At 38.3% G+C, this 17935-nt stretch overlaps 2 protein-coding genes across 2 annotated transcripts in view; one reads left to right on the top strand and one right to left on the bottom strand.

Annotated features, from left to right (window-relative positions):
* LOC123766464 (DNA repair protein XRCC1) overlaps nt 1-5118 on the top strand; it is a 35388-nt gene extending 30270 nt beyond the window's left edge. The window contains exon 13 of the mRNA XM_045755582.2: nt 1288-5118. Coding sequence (XP_045611538.2) covers nt 1288-1401 — 114 coding nt within the window. The 3' untranslated portion in view covers nt 1402-5118. The remainder of the gene's footprint in view (nt 1-1287) is intronic.
* LOC123766463 (charged multivesicular body protein 1a) lies at nt 3609-17728 on the bottom strand. Its single transcript, XM_045755581.2, has 5 exons — nt 17523-17728; nt 15046-15119; nt 12194-12336; nt 11382-11538; nt 3609-11040 (listed from the first exon to the last, which is right to left on the bottom strand). Exons 1-5 carry the CDS (start codon nt 17560-17562, stop codon nt 10828-10830), a joined length of 627 nt encoding a protein of 208 aa, XP_045611537.1. The 5' UTR covers nt 17563-17728; the 3' UTR covers nt 3609-10827.
* Nucleotides 17729-17935: the final 207 nt, after the last annotated feature.

Genomic DNA, 17935 nt, shown 5'->3' with positions numbered 1-17935 from the left:
GTGAGGCAGGGTTTTTATAAAACCCATGTCACCGCTCGCTAATGGTCTGTACAGTAGTCAGAAATGCATCCAGCCCAGGGTTATTATAAAACCCTGCCTAGGGTTTTCCCCCTGGTATCCTACTTAGTGTTGCAAGAGGCTATCCTCCACTCAAATCCAGAATTTGCAGCTTACAGAAGCTGTCCAAATTTCAGTTTGAGATGAGGTTTGCTTCAGGGCAGGTCTGATGTCTGGATTTCCTCCTTAAACCTGGCTCACTGCTTGCACTGTTTGTTTGTTGGGTGGGTTTTGCCCTGAATCTCTGCTGTGAGCTGGCACTCACCCCTCCTACCTATCCTAACATGTGCAGGTTTTGAGCATACTTTTCTTTCCTGGTCAGTCACTATGCAAGTCTTGCCTCTTCCTGGATGTTTTGTCATTTTTGCTTCCTCTCTGTTCTGGCCTGGTGGGGGGGGGCTGTTGAGTAAGGACAACACCCACTGTGAGGAGTGGGATATTGCCTAAGGCAGCACTCGAGTAACCAGCTCAGAAAGAAGCTTTTCACCTAAGGTACAGTATACCTGTACAGTATTGTACTCAATGCATTATTTATATCTGAAAAATTTATATTCCATCCTAAATATAAATATCCTAGAGCTAAAAAAAAAAAACCTTGGGATAATTAAAAAAAAATCAGAATTGCAGTTATCAGAAAAAGTTCAAAATATTATCCCAAAACATGATGTTTTATGGATCAGTGATGCTTTACATTATCTAGAAAACAGAGTACAGGATGACATGGTTTGAAGCATACAAATTGATGAAAGGGTATAACAAAGCATGTATGTTTTACAAAATAACATAATACAACACGAATCAAGATATAATTGAATAAGTTTAGATTCAGGAAAAAACTGGGTAAATACTGGTTTGGAAATAGTTGTAGTTTTATAGAACAAATTAATGGTAAGATGATAGATGTGGCATCATTGGATTATTTAAACAAAATGGGTTAGACCTATAAGAATGAGCTGCCTCTCAGAGCAATAGTCCTTTTGTAGTTTCCTGGATTATGTTCACCTACTCAAATACTGGGTAGGTGGGATTTCATTTACAAATTATGATTAGTTTGTTCAAAAATAATTTACCAATGATGCTATAAATATTTGTTGGAGAGTAGCTAAATCTAATTATTGAGAAAGGACTTGTAGGTGCAGTAATGCAGTGAATGCAGCAAACTGGGTAACAAAAATGCATTCAACTGTAAAATGTTTAATATTAAAGTTGATGGTGGTCTTGATTTTTCAGGCTTTGAATGAGAACTCTTCTCTGCAGTTTGTCAAGCCTTTGTGGATATGGCGTTGCTGTGATAAACAGAAGCTTGTACCACACCAGCCCTATTTGATAGTGCCCACAGAGTAAGACAAACTTCATAGTGCCAAGTAATTGGGTGCAACTATCATGTGGTTATCTAATGTACAAAACTGAAAAATGTAAAGTTTTGATAAATATTTGTTACCTCATTTAACTAGGGTATTCTGAGTACTGTATACCCTTTGTATTTTCAATTAGACAATGGCTAATATTTAGTGTTTTTACCAAATGTCTTTATTATTTCCAGAAAAGCTAATACTTCAATTGTATATGCTCTAAAAGTGTACTTATTATTATGCTTTGTTCCGTGCATGTTATATTTTGTTAGTGGAACATTCAAGGTACAATATCATTTAGTTGCTAATAGAAGTGTATTTTTTCACAGATGCTTTCATAAAGCAGTTAAAATTGTAAATTTATTTTATAGGACTGGACTTTGTAATGGTGTTCATAAATTCCATGCAAGTTCAAAAGGATACTTTCATAAGCTTGCCATACTTCTTGTTGAATCCTAATTTGACTTTGATTTTCTAAATTATCTTAAAAAAAATACTGTCAGTTATTGGTCATTTAATAAATCATTCCAAAATATTTTTCAATAATGTACTTGCCTAGTTGTGCTTGCTGGGGTTGAGGTTCGGCTCTTTGGTTCTGCCTCATCTGGTTAATTGTGTTGCTCAAATAGAACTTGATTCAACAAGCCTTAATGCATCAACAGGATTAAATTGTTTGATGTTAAGATAATATTTAGGATAAAAGAAATGTTTGACCTGAAAGTCACTTATCTATTCTCATCCATACAAAAATTATCCCTGGTGGAATGCGGACTGTGCTCGGGCTGTCCGCTGTAAGCGTGCAGGGTGGAAGTAGTAGACGCCGGCAGACGGCTGATTTCTTTCATTTGTTTCGGAAGGCAAGTGTGGTGGCCCATTGGACCATCTGTACAGCTAAATGTGGGAGTTGGAAATCTTATGTTTCCACCATTACGTCCGATACTCCTCTGCCTCAGATCTGGAAGAAAATCCGCAAGATAATGGGCAAGTTCGTTCCAGATGTCTCACTAGTACTTCACCTCCGTGGTGCTCTTGTGGCGAACCCAGTGAAAGTCGCGACCGAACTGGGTTCACACTTTTCATCTGTTTACTCTGGTTCTCATCTTCCTCAATCTTTCCTTCTTTGTAAGCCCGTTCTTGAATCTCAACCCTTAGATTTCCGCACTAATCTCCGCCTTCCCTGTAACGATTCTCATTCTCTCCCTCAACTTCGGTCTGTCCTGGCCCTCTGCGGTTCTATGGCAGCAGGCTCGGATGACATTCATTATGAGATGCTTCGCCATCTCCATCAGTTTTGTTGGGTTCCCAGCCATATTGGTGTGTCTTTAAATGAGCGTGCGGACGCTGCCGCTAAGGAAACTATCCGCACTTGTCCCATCTCCTGTAAAAGTATTCCTTATTCCAACTTACCCAGTTATTCATTCCTCCATCCTCGCCCATTGGCAGGGTTGTTGGTCTTCTGTTACTGGTAACAAACTGCATGCTCTTAAGAGTGGTGTGACCCTGTGGCCTTCCTCCTACCACCGTAACCAGCTGTGGGAAATGGCTCTGGCAAGAATATGTATTGGCCATACACGCTTAACTCACGGACACTTAATGGAGCACCGCCCTGCTCCTTGTTGTCCCTCTAACAGTTGTGCATATCCTTGTTGAATGTATTGACTTCCAAGACGAGCGTGTGTCTTGGTTCCCAACCGTCCCCCGAGGTCTCTTGTCCCTTGATAGAATTCTTGGTGAATCGGATAAATTTGATATCGTTCGCCTTATACGTTTGTTCTCATATTGGCATCCTCAGCGATATTTAGCACCCTCTGATTGTTCCGCACATTCGATGGTGCTACATAGCCTTCCCAGCTTGGTGCCTTCTTTGGTAATTACTTACTTACAAAAATTAACCAAAATATAGTATCCTGTATTCCCATTTTCCAGGCCTATAGTGACTAAACAAAGGGATCTTCCACATCTGATTTTCAGCCCTTGGCTATGCAAGGCTTCGAGTGCTGTTTGTTTCAACACGATTGATGCTCTTTAATGCACAAGTTGATGTTAATATGATTCACTACTTGGTTTGGTTATTATTTTATTAGTATCAACCAGTGACGAGAATTTTGTCCACTGATTACATTTGTTAGAAAATGTATTTTAAATGACTCCAATTCAATAGTGTTCAAATTATTTTTCTTGGGCATTAAAACAAACATGTAATGTTATAAAGGTGATGAATATTTTTTATTCATTTATCATTTATGTATAGTGCAAGTCAAATAATTTTTCTGTAAGCAAATGAGTACTAAAATACTGTATACTTGCAGACTATACGATACAAAATTCCACAATCTTCACACATTTAATACCTTTCAATTTCAAGAAAGCATGCCTAAAACAATAATTTAATGATAGTGGAACAAATTATAATCTGAAGAGGGAAGATTTATATATTAAAGTCTGGCTAAAAAAAATTTATCCAAGTGTAAGTTCTATAATTTCTACTAAATACTTGCCATTTAGCATAGAAATGCACCCTAACTTTGTATACAAGGAACACTTCCTGCATTACACAATTTTTTAATCAGATTACTGTACTGTATAAACAAATGAAATTTACAACTTGAAGGCACAATTGTCATTTCTGAAAAACTTTTTTTATGGCAGGAAATATTTACAGCTTTTATGAACTAAACATGTACCCAAGACATACCTCATCCTGTGTACAACATTCACTCACTTGTCTGACATTTGATGTATAGATTGTCTTCATTTGCAACACAGCCCAATGTATGTAACACTTCCACTAACTTACCTCATGTTTAATAATTATAGAGCAGATATAATTGAAGCTCCATATGACAACTTTTTCTAAACCTTGGTATTTCATGAAAGCACAGACCTGGCAAGACGTCCTAGTAGGCTACCGACACACGTTTACAAGTTGTCATCCTGGCCAATTCAAACATTATGTAATAAGTACCAATATGAAAAATGTATGAAAGGGCAAAGGCAATACAACATGCAGTAACTCCACCCTCCTTCCCTCTCAAAAGATTTGGAAAGTCACATTCATAAAGTCCTGTTAGAGACTCATCTTGTACAAGGGAACCTCATTTTAACAATGAAATACAGAACACTATTTGGTGAAATTTTGTCCTACTGTGACAATAATATTAAACCCTGTTTTTGTTTTCACATTTTAATGAACAATTAATATTAAAGACTACAGTACAGTAATGTACTGTATGTACCCTTATTCTGTGACTAACTTAGTTCAACCAGAACAAAACTTTTTTTATAACTACCTTCCTGCCAGGCCTGACCTACCATTCTTTTACCTTGTTAAAATTGTAGCAAATCAGAGTATTTTTATATTGAAATATCTAGAATCAATGAGCAGTAGTACTCGCCTAGTTGTGCTCATGTGGGTTGAGCTGCAGTGCTCTAGTACTAGTAGTGTCAGATAAACTAGGTAGGGTAAGGAGGCTAAACCAATTTGGTTTTAAATATGCTCATTGGCTTTTCCCAAGGCACCATTTTATCTCCTAATGTAGAACATGTCTACAAAAATCTTTAATATTGCTATTTGTGATTTTAAAGACGTACCATCATTCTATTTTTCTCCATGCTCTATGGGCTAATTTCAAAGTGTGCCATTTTAATTTCAACTTGGCATATGATGAATATCTACAAGGAGAACCTGATTAAAAAGATTTTGCTTTCATTGCTAGTATTTTCCCTAAACCTATTTTTGAAAGAGAGCCACAACCCCAAAAAGGTGTAAATGAACATAACCCATCAACTTTCCTCCTCACATCCAAACCTTTAAGCTCAAAACTTGTACAAAAAAATCTTGGAAACACTCTCCAATAATTAAAGATAAGGTTTGATAAGCATTTTACAAATTTCTGACACCTTCACAGAGCAAGTCAAAACTTCCACTGAACTAAGTCCGAAATGAAAACCAGCCATAGAATTTTACAAAAAGTGTTCATTGCCTGTTCCGTACTTCAAATTTTTTTTAAACGATTATTTCACAAAATCTTAAAGTTTTAAGTAGATATGGGTTAATATTCACTTCACTCAAAATTAAAACTAGTCATATGATTATTTTCAAACCAGACCCAACTACTTTTTCTCTATGCTCAAGTTCACCTATGAATTATCTTGGGAACCCATTCCAATTAATTTTTTCAGACTTCAACTCTGATGTTTGAATTATAAAAAGCTCAAGTGTAGTGTGTAAAATATTGGGGAAAATGATCTACAGGAAGTTACTATACCTAATGATCACAATGTCACAGCAGCCTCCTGTGGAATCCCAAAATTTGGAGAGATCGTGGCCAAATTTAGTCCATTGTTTAGAGGGATCATTTACAGCGAGGTTCAGATTTGGAAAATGCCACTGTACAGGAAGTGCCTATGTTTCAACAAATATTAAAATGTATATGCACATGTTATAAACAGAATTTCAAAATACAGTAGTGTTATATGAAACTTATAAGTAAACTATATACTTTTATTGAAGCATTTGTATAATTTGCAATGAACAAGCTAGAAAACTGATGTAATTGAGAGTAATCGTAATATACTGTACAGTATAGGTTTCATATTTATAAAATTGTATATTATACTACAAAACACGAATGCAAAAAAGGTTAACATGATTTTACTCGCCCCTAAATGATTACCATTGTTCAAAATACAACTGATCATCTTGCTTATTAATTTTATAATTGTATTACAACTTTCATTGTAACAAGCCATATTAAAACATTCACCATTACATTGTCAAGTGTCATGATTACAGTACAAGTAAGCCTAACCGAGTCTGCCTTCAGAGGAGAGTTGTTCCCATCCTTTGCCCTCTATATTTGTGCATAATTGTTCATGCCTGTGTGTTCAATAGATGAAAATAGGTACGTAGGTAGGGTACAAATGAATGACTGCATAGTGCTAATGAGGAAACTCTGTGGCAAGTCAAGAACAGAGGTACAGTACCTCCAGATTAGAGTGGGAAATTTCAGAGAAACAAGTGCTTGGGAATTCAAGATGTGGAAAGTGCAACCGATGTGGACCAATCAGTGCCGTACAAGACTGTCATCACACAAGACGTTGGCGAGCAGACGGGTCAAAACTTTGCCACCGAGACTCAAAGGATGCACATGCACACGTCTGTCTACTGTTGCCCATTCCTTGTTGGGCAGATATCAGCCGTCAAGAGTTTTGTGGGCAGGACCGACTCAAGAATAGTCACAGCTGGTATCAGAAAATCAAAGGCCCAGGATCTGACCACCTTTTGCTAAGAACCAAACACCCAGGAAGAGTGCCGAACTGATGTACAAGAAGTGTTACCTTGGTATGAGATTCCACCTTCCGGCCATTTCAGAGAAGATGAAGTCAGATGGAAGTTTGAAGTGGAGAGACTCGCCAATTGTCAAGTGTGTGCTATGATTTGCCATCAGTGTGTGCTGCAAGAGACACTACCGGTACGGTCTATAGGTACCAAAGGTAAGGAACAATAGCATCTAAGAAACATTTGCATAAATAGTGAGGGACCAGGGTAGTATCCCAGGTGACCAGACGTTGACCCATCGAGTGAGTGAGTGATATGTCTTGCAGCAATTAGGTGTAGCGGTGAATACCCCAGGGTGGTTAGGAAGAACCAGTCCTTGCAAAGTTACTTTACATATAATGTATATAAAGTGGGGGCCAAGAGTTAGAGCCCCAGGGGATGAGTGAGGATCGGCCCAATCACTGTAGCAATTTGAGGGCCAGAGAATTGAGCCTCGGGCAACTAGTGAGGGTAGTCCCGAATGAGGTACCCAGACGAATTGTGGGATTACTGGAGAATACAAGGGGACCATGAGTGAGGTGGGGCCCTGAGCTAAAGTCCAGGGCACGAGGTGGTAAATATGCACCCCCTGGGAATGTATGAAATATATATCAAGACAGTGGTATGTGCAACTGATCAACCGGTGGAGAATTAACTGGAGGCGAGTGTGTTGCCTTCACAACTGTGAGTTATGACTGACGACGAACTGGGGAATCGCCGGACGTCTCCAGCCAGAGTTATTATAGAGGATTATAGAAGTAATATTTGAGTGTAGCAAAGATATCCTGAATTTTGGAGGGGTATACTGTACTAGATTTGAATAGAGCTTCGTTCAGCAATCCTCTGGACACCCCACAAGTCCACATCCAAATAATTACTTACTGAAATAGCAGGTACTGAATAGTCCTGGGCTGCTGCAAATGCCACGGGAATAATTTGAATCTTCCAGATATTTATCTTATACCTGTATGAATTTAGCTGTGTTCTTCTCTACAGATCAGATTAAGGAGTTTTGAATGATGCAGTAAATGCCAGTACAAATGTTTTGGCAAATATTCATTTCTATATACATGCATATGATTTATTGGTCCAGAGAGTGGATGGCTTGATTAGAGAGTAGGCTGCCAAGGTGTTATTGATACTCATGATTTCAGTCATTATTATTCAAGTGATATTACTGCAATATTGATTTGAATATTGATGCTAGGATATCAGATTATTATTCAAACACCATGTATGTGCTGGTGAACTGAAATATTGATATTAGTCTTTCAGTGATATTATTTGAGTGTTATTAGTGTGTATATCTCTGATTATAATGAAACGATATATTTATTGACCGAGCAGAGGCTTTACGGATAATTTATTGAGTCGAAGAAATTGTGAATAATCCTAGCAGGCTAGGCAATCAGAAGATCAACTGTTTGAAGACAAGTCATAGTGAGGTTGATCTTCCAGTGCTGATATACATGCATATAATGTTTAATTTTATGACTAGAGAATAGTTGTTTAAGAAATCTTTCAGTAAATTGTACAAAACCAGATTAAAGTATTATTGCTCCCTGCCTTGACGACTTGGGTGTAGAATGGCGCGACAGATTGAGTCTGTATACTCTGACAGTACAAGATTCCAGATTGGTGTGACAGATAATCGTGGAAGAGTGAAAGGTACTTGAGAGTGGAGGCACTGACCGACTACAGGGAACAAAAAAAAAGCAGCAGGGCAAAACTGACAAATTGTGTACCTGACGCAGGCTGTTGCCAGAGAACTCCCACACCCTGATTATTGGCATTTTCCCCTGGAAGTAATTTACAGGAGAAAAGATAGCTATCTCCCACAGGAATTTGATTTTTTTTTCTTTTTCATTAATGTGAGGTGAGGACTCTCTGGGATTAAGAAGGAACCACATCGTTACGTTCAGAGGTACAGTACAGTATGTCCAGGGGATAAAAGATAACCTTTAACATTTTGGGGCGAGTTGGAGAGAGAGAGAGAGAGAAAACCATATACCTTACACTAGTTACTGAAAAAATTAATGCAAACTTTTCTGAAAATAAAAGTAAAAAATATATTGAAATGAGGAGCTAGTCAAAAATTGTATTAAATACCTGTACCTCTAAGAATCTGGTCATAATTATGCCACCATTTCTGATGTAATGTATTCACCAAAAATTATGAGTAAAAGAGTTCATACACACTGGCCAACCAGGGGGGTGGGGGTGGGGGGGACTGACGAGCCATTTGTCCTACTTTCATGCATTATTACCCACCAGTTATTACTCCCAACTACACCCATTTCACACTTTTTTTTTTTTACAAGTCAAATAAAGCTAAGAATATCTCATTGAATAATATTAGAGTGCACATGTTGAGCTTCAGGTTGATCACATTATTCCATTTTTAAACCACAAATTGAATTTCTTTGAAATAAAATATAAAATTCACACCAACTAAATTATTATTGTTACCAGAGCTGCCTTTTGTGTACAATACCTATCTTAAGAATTAGAAACCACAAGAGAAATTTCACAACCATGATTCCGCATCATAAAATGTTCACAACACTGCAAGCTTTCTCATATCAATATCCTGTGCACTGATGTACTGATGGAACATTTGGTCACATCAGTAAATTTGGACTAGCATAAATTTACCCCGTCAACAAGCTCATACGAAGACTTTCTCAATTACAAAAATCTGCACCAACATATACTGTATAGATTTGCCATTAAAACTAATTTGATAACTTATGAAGTTAGAGAAAAATAGTAAACTTGCTTCAAGTGTAAAACTTTATTATGCATAATTTATCCATAATACACCAAATCACCTCTAATATTTGTAAGTTTACTTAGATAACAATGCTTTTTGACATTACAGTAGTTCTTAGTCATAATAAAAAAATGCCCAACTTTACTAAATATTGCATTTAGACTGGCTGTTCTCATCGCACTTGGAAGCACTACCCTGGGCAAAATGTGTGTGCCTACCCCTTCCCACACTGATGGTTCTTTTTTGGGGCTGTTCTCATACTCCAGCTTCACCTTCATTGTAATTTCAATAGTTTTTTGTTTTCATTTATACCTATCTTTTCGTGTTTACTATTCTACTCTCACTTATGTGCTTACTGAAGGCTGTCCTTTTCTCAAAAAGACTTGCTCTGAAAATGTATAAAAATCATCTAACAATCATAAAATTCTCCCCAAATCCACAATCTCCTATACTTTCATCACCAATCATCCTTTACCTCATTTCCCACATTCATAGGGCATTCATAGGGCAGGAAGGCTCTTGGTCTCATGAGACCAGAGAAAATGGGTTCTCAGCCCAATCTCCTTCCTCATTATCACAGGGAATGCAGGCCTGCCACATACCTTCTCGCAAAAGCAGGCAATGAGGCTGCCACTTACTGATAGCAGTGGAGTCTTAATATATTAATATTCCCACAACAGTGGCAGATGATGGGTGCACCAAATTCCTGTACCATCACATTTTTATGTTAAGAGTGCTGGATAAGGGGGTTGTCACATCCCATGATTGCCAATATTATGCATCAAAATAACAAAGTTGCTAGCATGACTGCTGATCTGTACCACTGACCAAGCAGTGTGTGGCTTTAAAAGATATCTACTATATTGAAGATTTATCCTAGTGACAATGTCCACCTTTAAAAGACTATCGAGATCAAGTACTAACTCGACTGCCTAACAACTTAAAATGTTAAGAAGAAATGTTTCTAAAGATCAAATTTCCTCACGAGATCATAAATTTAAAGTACTGTATAGCAAAATTACGATACAAAGCATGATATATAACGAAGTACTGCAATAAGTAAAACAGCTTGTGCAAATATATTCAAGTTGTATCGTTAAAACGTAATCATTTGCAAGTTGAATCTACACAGGGTATAATTATATTGTAATGAGGTTTCAATTAAATTTAAAAAACCTAGATACTCTTCAACAATAATATTTTATAACCTGTCAGCCACATAAAATATTATAATTCATACGCGACAGAATCCAAAGTGTATAAACATTATACAGACTATATTTTGTATACATACAGAATCCTAGACCCTGCACCACACTCCAATACTAGTTTCTAAGAGCAGCAAGCCGTCTGGTGAGTTGGTCTTCGTGGTCAGCGGTGCGGTCACCAGTAGTGATGGTTCCTGTTGGCACAGCCTGGGCATTCAGCTGATCCATCACCTCAAGACCTGCCTCATCTGCCACCTGCTGGATAAGGGCATCCACCGCCTCTTTTGGAGTGCTTAAAGTTGTGGCAGCACCCATGCTATCTTCCAGTACCTAATTACAATGAAAGAAAATGTCTAATTACTGTACTGTACTTTTAAATTAACATATCCATAAGGAGACATGTACATATATCCTTAAAAAATAAGAAAAAATGTATATTGATAAAGAAAACAGGTTTACAGGATATAGTAAATTCAAATGCATAACAAATTCAAATTACTCTAATTTATCTGGCACCATAATAATGATGCCATAGGTGTTTGCAAATTAACAAAGCATGAAGTCACACTCAAGATCATTTGCTATGAAAATAATATTTACTTTTGTTAAGAAATGCAATTTCTTTTCACTATAATCAAAAACTGTGGTGGTAATTTGAATTAATTTCTTACCGATGTTCTCACATCCAAGTCCTCAAACTGTGATTCAAACTTATCCATTATGGAAGAGACTTTCTGCAAGTCCATTGCATTAAGGGCTTGGTCCAAAGCCTTCACCACTGAGCCCATGTTCTTTGTAACCCCCTTCATAGCCATTGCTGACTGGATCCTAAAAAATAATTTTAAAGAACACAATAACCAAAATTCGTAAAATGAGAACCAAAAGGGATTCGGTAATTAATATGCTGGACATGAGGAAATTGACTATTTGCCTCAAATAAAGAATGTCATTATGCTTTAGCTCTTGCAAAGTATCTTACCAAGCTGAAAGACAAGATGCAAAGTCATCTGAAGCATTAAACATTTTCAGAAAATTTTTGTTGAAAACACAATAAAAGAACATGCTGACTAAAATAAACAAAAATTACACATGATTTGGAAAATGCTTCACTGAAGCCTATACAGTATTGAAATAAAACTGGGGGATCTAGGCAAGGGCTATGGTAATGTTTACATTCATCAAAATGTTCATGTTCATGTTGCCTATGTGATCTAGATGTGTGTTTCTAATACCTTGTGTAACTATGGCAAACAGGTATTAGAAACACACATCTAGCTCACATGGACAACAAAATTTTTCTAAAATTTTGATTCAAATTTCAAAATGCAAAATTCTCATAAAGATTACAATATACAAAAGTTTTTTTATATACTGGTACTTTAGTTGTGGTTTACATATTTAACAAAATTGATGTGCTGGCAATTATTAGTGTAATAAACCATGATATGGTGCAAACTGCAACACATCAAATAAGATTTCTCACCTGGACTCTACAGCATCAATCTTGGAGGCCATTCGCAAGTATGAGAGGGACTCGTTCTTTTTTCGTATCGCATTTTCTGCATAAATTTTGGCACCTTCAACATTACCTTGTTGAAGGGCTTTTTTAATCTTTCCTTCTTGAAGCTGAAGAAAATGAAAAACACCACAATTACAAAAACGAACAGAAATAGGTTAAAAGAATGTAGTGAGAGACAAGTGCAGAGAACACCATACCTGGACAAACCATTAATGTAGACAAAACTTTGCTCGGGTCAAGCTTTGTAAAGTCTAAAGTTTTTGAGGTCAAAGACAAACATTATCCAGAGCAAACCTTGTTTACAGTACAGTAAAGGCTCTTCATATGGCATCTCTCTTGGCAGTCCTCCAACAAACAAATGTCATGTATTCTGAAAACTCATTTATAACTTGGCTATTTGTAACACAAACCTTGAAACCTGACTTTTATAAGTGAATGCTATAAATTAGGGATGTGTTTCTAAACCAGTAAAAGTCACCATACTGTACAAAACAGGTATCCCATCCCTCTGCCATTTGCTGGTATCGGGCAGCCAGGGTGCATCTGATCCCTCAATCATCGTCGCCCCTCAACCAACAACACTGTACAAAACCTAAATTTTTAGTACAAATAATATAAACATTTCTTCTCATTTATCTTTAACAATAAAGTTTTCCTCCTTGTCTGATTTGATGCTTTATGAAGTGAAAAAGTTTAACCACCAGGTTTTTCCTTGATAAACAGCCGATATAATTCATTAACTATGCTCGCAATGTGGGGGACTTAGGAATTGATTCATATAAACAAATGAAGGGATCAAATGGGGACTTAAGAGGCTGCGCATAAGATCAGAAGTTCATAATCTGGGGATCCCCCTGTACATTGTCACAAGTCCCTTTTCTATTCTTAATCCAATTCATTTTCTATTTCATTTAATGAGAACCTTAATATATTTTTAAAATCATATTCAAAATTTTATTAACTAAAATTATAGGCCCCTAGTGTAGTTCTGTATACATTAAAGCACATAAATGTTCATCAATTTCAGCTTTTTAAGATGAAACCAATTCCTAGTTTGATAATTTTTATATACAAGAACCGCAGATACAATACTGTAATTACTTGCATTAACAATAATGAAAGATGCAACATTTATCAGAAAGCCAACTGCAGCAGCAGGACTCAATTTCAGCAGTACAGACTAACTATTATACTTTGCTACAACAAGCCATTCCTTTCCTCCATCCTATCCTAAATCCTTATCCTCATCCCTTCTAAGTGTTATATAGTTGTAATAGCTTAGTGCTTTCTCTGGATAATTACCTTACAACAAGAAATAACAGACTGTGTACAGCAAGTCCATATATTCCCCAGGCCAGAATTCTGAACAGAAACTTTTGAATAAAAATAAGTTCCATCCCCCTACTTAAATATTTATTGTTTTCAAATGTGATGATACAAATATGCACAATATAGCAGCACATTTTGTGAAATTTCAATAATAAAAATCTGTTGGTATTAAAAAGACCTAAGTTTGGATGCTGCAGAAGGAGTCCAGTGTGAATGTGTGAAAAAGTGCACTACTATATATAGTGTCCAATACAAAGCAGCAGCATGAAGATGAAGGGACGAGGGGAGATGAGGTGATGGGAGGGAAAAGATGAGGGCATGAGGGGGGGGAAAATGAGGGGGTGGGGGGAAGATGAAGGGACTGGGGGGGGAGGGAGAAGGAGGGGGAAATGATAAGGTGAGGTATGGGGTGAACTGGGGGGAATAGGAGGGAAAGGGGAAGATGGGGTAGGACAAGGAGGGGGGAGAGATGAAGGGAAGAGTTTGGGAGAGGTGATATGGAGGTAGAGGTAGCAGGGATAAAAGGGGGGGGGAGGAGCAATGATAAGAGAAGGAAGGGGAAGAGAGACCTCAGCACTGCCAGATATCCCTGTAGTATGCCAAAAAACAATTGCATGCCAAAAGTATGCCCCCCCCCCCCAAAAAAAAAAAAAAATTGTGCTTATGTGCATTTTTCCATAGCTTTCCACCAGATTTTCACAGGAATCCACGACTCAAAAAAAGGTTAAAGAACCATTACTCTAATTTTATGTGAAGCAGAGCTTTTGTTGGAAGACCAAGTCCTTGTCAGCAGTATGATGCTATCACATGTATCCTTGACTTTGACAAATGTTCCGATACATTATGGGCTTTTTTGATCCATTATGATCTTGTACACACAATCATAAATAATTTCAACAAAATGTTATAGTGGAAAAACACTACATTATCAGAACAAAAACGTGTGGGTCTTGGGAGGTTTATTGTGAAAGTAAGGTCCCCAGTGTTGAGCTCTCTGCCATCACATTACCCAATATACAACTGTAACTACACTCCACTGTGCTCTGCTTGAGTACAGTACAGCTATTTCTAAAGCTAGATTCATTATAAACAAAGAATGGGCAAGTATAAAATGCAAGATCAAATGGCGAGTTCCTTCATCTTCAGACCATTTACTGCAGAACAACAATTCAAGAACAACAAGAACAACAAAGGGGCCTCGTAGCCTGGTGGATAGCGCGCAGGACTCTTAATTCTGTGGCGCGGGTTCGATTCCCGCACGAGGCAGAAACAAATGGGCAAAAGTTTCTTTCACCCTATGCCCCTGTTACCTAGCAGTAAAGTAGGTACCTGGGTGTTAGTCAGCTGTCACTGGCTGCTTCCTGGGGGTGGAGGCCTGGTCAAGGACCGGGCCGCGGGGACACTAAAGCCCCGAAATCAACTCAAGATAACCTCAAGATAATTGTAAAAGCATGTCACGGGTCACTAGTGTTAAAGATAGTAAATACCTTTTGGTCCTTCTCTGCCTTTTTGGAGAGTCTCTCCATCTGTTTACCACAGAACTTCAGCTGGAACATACAGTCTGAAATGTACAGCAATTGTAAGTACATTACTTAAGCATTTAGAAACAGAATTAAAGTTTGGGAAAGCAATTTATGAATTTAAAATATAATTAACCAACTCACTATAGCTTCAAAGTTTAGATCACAGCACTCTGGCCCCAGTTGTGGTTTCTCAATAACTAGCATTTTGGGCGAATATTTATCAACTAATTTTCTCGATTTATTTAGAGCAAATGATAACCATGCTGAACCATACTGTATTCACTTAACACTTTTCTGAGAACTTCACTTGGATTTACGGGCGGTTTAGATAAGCGCTTGTCGGATCACGACGTAAATTTACAGTCCGTGTTATAGTGGGTATTTACTACTCGATCGACTTGGGGTTTGTATGAATATGTTTGCCATTAAATTTTCGTTTTCTCTAATAGGCACAGAGCCTATTTGAGAAAACGGCAATGTATTGTAACTTAGAGGAGAGACTATCGAGTTGGTGACACAACGAGGGTAATCGCCCACTCCACACACTCTTGTGTTGGCCACGATCATGATTCTACATTTATATGCATATGTCTGTGTAGAGAATTATATTCCGAACACTATACAAACAAAAAAAATGGTGTGAAACTAGTATAAACTTGAAAAACATGAGCAAAGTAAAAACTTTTTACGCTCACGGGTACAAACACGCGTAAGATTTTATTCGCTGCAAATTTATTTGACGCTCTGTTGGCCAATTCTACCCATGTTCTTATAGAACTTTCTATTGCGAACACATTGCTATAAAAATGAAATACGTAGCTCGAGAAATAATGTCAGGACAGTGAAATAAGTATAACTTTCAAAGCGCTGCATCACAACAGTGTCGTCGCTGCTGAAATCACGGCTAACGCTTCGCCCAGTTCCCACACTCGTGCGGAACATAATTAGACATTGATAGGCATATGTCTGGGTAGGGAATTTTATTGCAAGTTCAGTGATATCAAAATAAGCGCTGTAGGACGACTGTGAGGCTGGCAACAAATGAAAGAGTATGAACATTTACTTTCTGTTTGGGTGTCACGGCGAGTCATCTTCGTGTTTATTTACTTCGTGGTGGGATAGCAAATGCTTTGGTGACATTTTATGCATATGATCTTGTAGAGAATTTTATTGCCAACGCATTGATACCAAAATGAAAAACGTAGCTCGAGAATTGATGTTAGGAGCGTGAAAAGATTATACACTTTTTTTGTGTTTACGCTTGAGTGCCCAGAACGCCGCGCGCACAAGGCGCTTTGAATCCGAGGTGCATGGCCTCGGATTCCATAATAATGGAGTTTACATAAGAGGTAATCGTGATTAACAGTATCAAAGGCCTTTCTCAGGTCAATGAAGAGTCCAATTGGAAACTCATTTTTGTCAAGGGCTGAGTAAATTATATCAAGGAGCCTAATAATTGCATCGTTGGTACTCTTTTGAGAGCGGAAGCCAAACTGACAGGGGCTAAGAATGTCGAATTTTACGAGATAGTAGAGCTGTTTGTAGATAATTTTTTCAAATATTTTTGATAGTATGGGTTATCTTGAGATGATTTCGGGGCTTTAGTGTCCCCGCGGCCCGGTCCTCGACCAGGCCTCCACCCCCAGGAAGCAGCCCGTGACAGCTGACTAACTCCCAGGTACCTATTTACTGCTAGGTAACAGGGGCATTCAGGGTGAAGAGAAACTTTGCCCATTTGTTTCTGCCTCGTGCGGGAATCGAACCCGCGCCACAGAATTACGAGTCCTGCGCGCTATCCACCAGGCTACGAGGGGTAGGTTCGATATTGGTCTATAGTTGTTTATGTCTGACGGATTACCTCCTTTATGAACTGGCGTTACTCTTGCTTTTTTAAGGATATCAGGGAAGGTATGACACTCAAGGGATTTGTTGAACAGCAGAGCTATAGGTGGCGCAAGGGCATGGGAGGCGCTCTTGTATACAATGGATGGGATTTCACTGATGTTCCCAGCTTTGGTTTTTAGTGAGTGTATGATGGACACAACATCTGACGGGCTGACTGGTGAGAGGAGAAGAGAGTTTGGATAGCTGCCTGAGAGATATGTGTTGATATGTGTCTGAGTCTGTGGGATTTTACTTGCAAGGTTAGTTTTACTTTATTTTATTTACTAATTTTACTTAGCAAGGTTCGGAACATTTTAAACCAATTGCTCTTAATATAGCATACCAGTATTGCCTGCTCCTGTGTCCACAGTAACAACGGTACACTGTACCCTTGAGGGCCAGGAATGACAATTATCACCTAGCCACTAAACCTCCACCTAACATGCAAAAAAAAATGCCCTAACAAACTCCAAGATCAACCCGTCACCTCCAACCTTGACATTGGTGTCAATAATAACCACCAGCCAGCCCTCCCCCCACACCAGGAGCCGCCTTACCCTGCATTTTCTTGTCCGAACTGCCACCAAACCAGGACATGTTGCCTCCAGGGTGACGTCAGTGCCTCTAGTCTAGTGACTCAACAACACTATGTCCTCGTCGCCTTTCCTCACAACACTGCCTCACCCTGGGGTCCCTCGGGGGTCCCTCGGGGGTCCTCTCAACCTGCGGCAGTGGGGTCCAACTCTACTCTGTGGGGGTAAAGGGGGTGGGCTCCCAGGGAGGCCTCGCCAAGGGGATCCAACTCTCTCTCTCTCTGACGTCAACAAGGTTTCTTCTATTATTGGTACGAGCCAAACATGGCGCCAAGTTTGAATTATCGTTATTGACAAGTTTATTGTTAATCTCTCAATTATCAGAGATTAACAATAAACATTAAAACAAAAATGCACAAAATGTATATAAATACAGG

Source organism: Procambarus clarkii, chromosome 62 (assembly GCF_040958095.1).
Source record: "Procambarus clarkii isolate CNS0578487 chromosome 62, FALCON_Pclarkii_2.0, whole genome shotgun sequence".
Taxonomy (NCBI): Eukaryota; Metazoa; Arthropoda; class Malacostraca; order Decapoda; family Cambaridae; genus Procambarus; species Procambarus clarkii.
Note: the sequence above shows the minus strand (reverse complement) of the source record. Positions and strands in the feature narration are given on the sequence as shown.